Here is a 4,409-nt window from a genome sequence, read left to right on the forward strand (position 1 = left end):
TAGGAGTAACGACTATTACTACAAAAAACTTTACAATTACAGCCATGATATACAACTTACTGTTAAAACTTAGATTTACAAATAATTACCAACAAAAGCTGGTTTGTGAAAAAAGCAACAAATCTTCACACCAGCCCCGGGTCAAGAGGAGATCGGATGCTTTGTAGTCTGATCTGCGGCTGCTCCAGTACCAGAGGGGATGAAGCAAAGCCCTGCAAGGAGCGCACTGCTGGGTGGGTTTGCATGAAGAGGTGCAGGCTGAGGCCGTGTGCTGCGGTTGATCCTGAGATGCATTGGGGTTCGGGCTGCTTGGCACCCCTGTGCATCCTGGGGCATGGCAGTGAGGTGGTAAACAGCAGGCAGAAGGGACAACAGCCCCCGAGAGGGGTTTTCCCTGGATAAGCATCCCCTGCTGGTAGTCACTGATCCGCAGGAATCAGGGCATCACCCGTGTTGCCAGGGAAGCATGAGCAAGGAGGGGCATTTTCAGCGGGCACTTCTGGGAATATCTGATTCCAACCACCCTCCTATACAGCTAGGAACTGCAAATTAGGAAACACCAGATTGTGCAATGCCCTGGCCGGAGCTGCCACCCAGTCTGGGCAGCAATAAAAAGACGAGAGAGCAGGCACATCGGCAGATCCCTGCCAGGACCACAACCTGGGTACGCCGGCTGCCTGCCTGCTGCAGAGATGGTGCACACGACTCCGTCCCTCCTGGTGTTCAGCCTGGCCCTGTTGGCTTCTGGCCTTTCTGCAACAAAGGTAAAGGCAGGGCTGGGACGCACGGGGCAGGGTGGGCAGGGGGGCTGCAGCTCCTGGGGGTGCCCACTCCTGCCGCCCTGCCTGCGCCTGGACTGTGCTGCAGCACCAACTCTGAGTCCCCTCCACTCCAGTGTGTGCTGACTGGGAACTGGACCAATGACCTGGGCTCCAACATGACTGTCGGGGCTTTGAATGAAAAAGGTGAGTTCAATGGTACCTACAACACGTCCGTGAGTGACACTTCAAACAAGACACCTGAACCGTCACCGCTGCTAGGGTCCCAACAAAAACAAAAGGGCCAGCCCACCTTCGGCTTCACTGTCAACTGGACCTTTTCAGGTACTTCTCCTTTCCTAGCCTCCCTGTGTCATGCCTAGAGCTCCCCTGCCCTCCCTGTGATGTCCCTGATGCTATTCTGCGCTCCCTGTGGTGTCCTTGATGCTCCCAGCCCTTCCCTACAGTGTCCTTGATGATTCCCTGCCTTCCCCTGCAGTGCCCCCAGTGCTCTCCCATCCCCTCTGGTGTCCCTGATAATCCACAATCCTTGACCCCGGAGCTCCTTGGCTGCTGTCACCTCCCAGTCCCAGGCTGCAGAGGATGCACTGGGGGCTGAAGCAAGCTGCAGCCTGCCCATCTCCACACAAGACCCCCAGCCCTCTGACCCCTCCTGCCTGCTTCCCCCATCACGCTGTCCCCAAAGGGCAGGGACAGCTGGGCTCCACTGTCCCTTGCGCTAGGGCAGGCTGCAGGGCCACGGCTCAGCACTGACCTGCCGCCTCAGCCACGCTCCCCTTCACCTCCCACCCCGTCCCCACAGACACTGTCACCGTCTTCACGGGCCAGTGCTTTGTGGACAAGAATGGAAAGGAGATTTTGAAGACCATGTGGCTCCTGCGCTCACGAGTAGACAACATCAACGATGACTGGAAAGCCACCAGGTGAGAACCCTGTCCCTGTCCTCCGTGGGTCCCCTGTGCATCTCTGGGCTGTCGGGGCTCTCCCACCTCGCAGTGCTCAACGCCTGGCAGAGCTGCTGCCAGTGTGGCGCTGACTGAGGATGGGGTACTCAGAGATGGCTTCCCCGGGGGTCTAGCCAAGGTGCAAACGCTGCAGGGGGGTGGGATGGGGCTGGGTGTGCCTTTGGCACCAGGGGAGTGACTTTTCCTTGTGCAAGGGTGCATTTCCCACTCTTACTTTCTCCTCCCTCTATGTCCCCGCAGGGTCGGCATCAACATCTTCACCCGCCTGCGCCCGCAGGAGTGAGGGCGGCAGCGCAGGGGCTCCTGGGCTGGCAGCAGTGCTGGGGGTGCAGACCCCCACACTCCTGCCCCACTGCCTGCTTCTCCCAATAAAGCTTTGCTGAAAGCACCCACCCAGCTCCCGTCGTGTCATGGCTGTGGAGAAAAGAGACTCAGCTACAAGGTTCAAGCAAACAATTTATCTGCACTGAACTTACAGGTTTAACTCTAAGGTCCAAAGTAACAATTGACTTGGACAGCACTTGCAGATTCAATACGCCACTACTGCAGGTTTTTATAGATACAATGGAAGAATGCACTATCACAATTTAAAACTAAAATATACACTATTACAATACATTGTTACAACACACTGGAGAGTCATGGAACGCACAGTTACAGCACAAGACCGTCACAGAATGCACTATTACAGCACACAAAAGAGACAAGCCACAAGCCACTATACTTAAAACATGCTAAATAGTCACTTCTCCCTCAAGGCAGGGGCTCCCAATCCCAGGGAAGTTACCTTGGCCGGCATCCCGATCAAGGGGGGAAGAAAAGTGCTGGGTCCAGTTCTGTTTAACATCTTTATCAATGACCTGGATGAGGGGATTGAATGTACCCTCAGTAAATTTGCAGACGACACCAAGCTGGGAGGCTGTGTCGATCTGCTCAAGGGTAGGGAGGCCCTTCAGAGGGATTTGAACAGACTGGATCGTTGGGCTGAGGCCAATGGCATGAGCTTTAATAAGGCCAAGTGCAGAGTCCTTCACTTGGGGTATAAAAACCCCAAGCATCGCTATAGGCTCGGGGAAGAGTGGCTGGAGAGCTGCCTGGCGGAGAAGGACCTGGGGGTGTTGGCTGACTACCGGCTTGATATGAGCCAGCAGTGTGCCCAGGTGGCCAAAAAGGCCAATGGGATACTGGCGTGTATCAAGAATAGTGTGACCAGCAGGAACAGGGAAGTGATCCTGCCCCTGTACTCGGCACTGGTGAGGCCGCACCTGGAATATTGTGTCCAGTTTTGGGCCCCTCGCTTTAAGAGAGATATTGAGCTCCTGGAGCGGGTCCAGAGAAGGGCGACTAAACTGGTCAAGGGGCTGGAAAATAAAACTTATGAGGAGCGACTGAGGGAGTTGGGGCTGTTTAGCCTGGAGAAGAGGAGGCTGAGGGGAGACCTGATTACAGCCTACAAATACTTGAGAAGGGATGGTGGGGAGGTGGGGGAAGGGCTCTTTACATTAGTGTTGGGTGACAGAACAAGAGGAAATGGGTATAAGCTTAGTCAGGGGAGATTCAGGTTGGATTTTAGAAAGTATTTCTTCTCTGAAAGGGTTGTCAGCCACTGGAATAGGCTGCCCAGGGAGGTGGCTGAGTCCCCATCCTTGAATGTGTTTAAGAAAAGGGTGGATGAACTACTTAGGGATATGGTTTAATGGGGGATTAGAGACGGTTGGACTGGATGATCTCTAAGGTATTTTCCAACCTAGAAACCTATGAAATCTATGAAATCTCCTCACAGACCAGCTGGGTAGTTGGAGAAGTTGGACTGTGAAGTTGGATTCCCAATTCCCAACCCAAATCATAGGGCTTTTATCTGCTGATATATGGACTGTGTAGGTACTATGCCTGAGAAGGTCTTTGGTGATGTGACGGGAGTTTCCCCTTACCGATTGTCTGAATACACAAACTTGTCTGAGTCCACAAAGTTGGTGGCTGAAACAGAAACCTTCCAGCTTCTCTTTACCTTATCTCAGGCAACTGGACAATGGTTGGATTGAGACTCAGGGCGTATTCTTTGTTGAGAGATTTCAAGGCTCAAATCAAGTTTTGATTCTTTGAACAATGCAGCACTGCTTCGTTTAGTCCGGGACTCATCAGACAACTCAGGGCTGAGCTATCTACACAGATCCCCATGGTGTCTCTGCTTCAAGGCAATGCAAGGCTGGGTTGCTTCTACAACCACCCATGTGTCACCTGTGTGCTGGACATTGAGTCACCTGTGTGCTGGACATTGCCAAGAAGCTTGATTAAAGAGAAACTCATGAGCCGGATGATCCGTACATTCCCTGCTGTGACCTGCGTCACAATTCAACCGCTCATATGTCGTCATTGGCAGATGCACCTGTATAAGTTTCATCTGTGTGTTTTAGTAGAGCCAGGTGTTCCTCAGTTTCCTAGTGAACCCTTACCTGAGAGAGAGACTTTTACAATAATCCTCTGAACACGACCAACGGCAATGCATACTATAATAACACAAATGATAATAGCAATCAGTGTTTGCAACAAGTTAGTAATCCATCTGGAAAATACCCATCCTATTCTACCAAAAATATGTCCCAACCAAGTGTCCTTTATCTGGTTCTGCAGTTCCGGTGTAACTTCAGCTATCTTCTTCATCTTC

At 52.4% G+C, this 4,409-nt stretch overlaps 1 protein-coding gene across 1 annotated transcript; it reads left to right on the forward strand.

Moving 5' to 3' along the window:
- The first annotated feature begins 656 nt into the window (after nucleotides 1–656).
- On the forward strand, nucleotides 657–2,027 carry LOC147526321 (avidin-like). The gene is made up of 4 exons (XM_086629630.1): nucleotides 657–764; nucleotides 896–1,103; nucleotides 1,582–1,702; nucleotides 1,985–2,027. The coding sequence occupies exons 1-4, from the start codon at nucleotides 693–695 to the stop codon at nucleotides 2,025–2,027; spliced, it is 444 nt and encodes a 147-aa protein (XP_086485756.1). The 5' UTR covers nucleotides 657–692.
- The last annotated feature ends 2,382 nt before the right edge of the window (nucleotides 2,028–4,409 follow it).

The sequence above is a fragment of the Tauraco erythrolophus genome, chromosome Z (genome assembly GCF_009769465.1).
Source record: "Tauraco erythrolophus isolate bTauEry1 chromosome Z, bTauEry1.pri, whole genome shotgun sequence".
NCBI classification, from domain to species: domain Eukaryota; kingdom Metazoa; phylum Chordata; class Aves; order Musophagiformes; family Musophagidae; genus Tauraco; species Tauraco erythrolophus.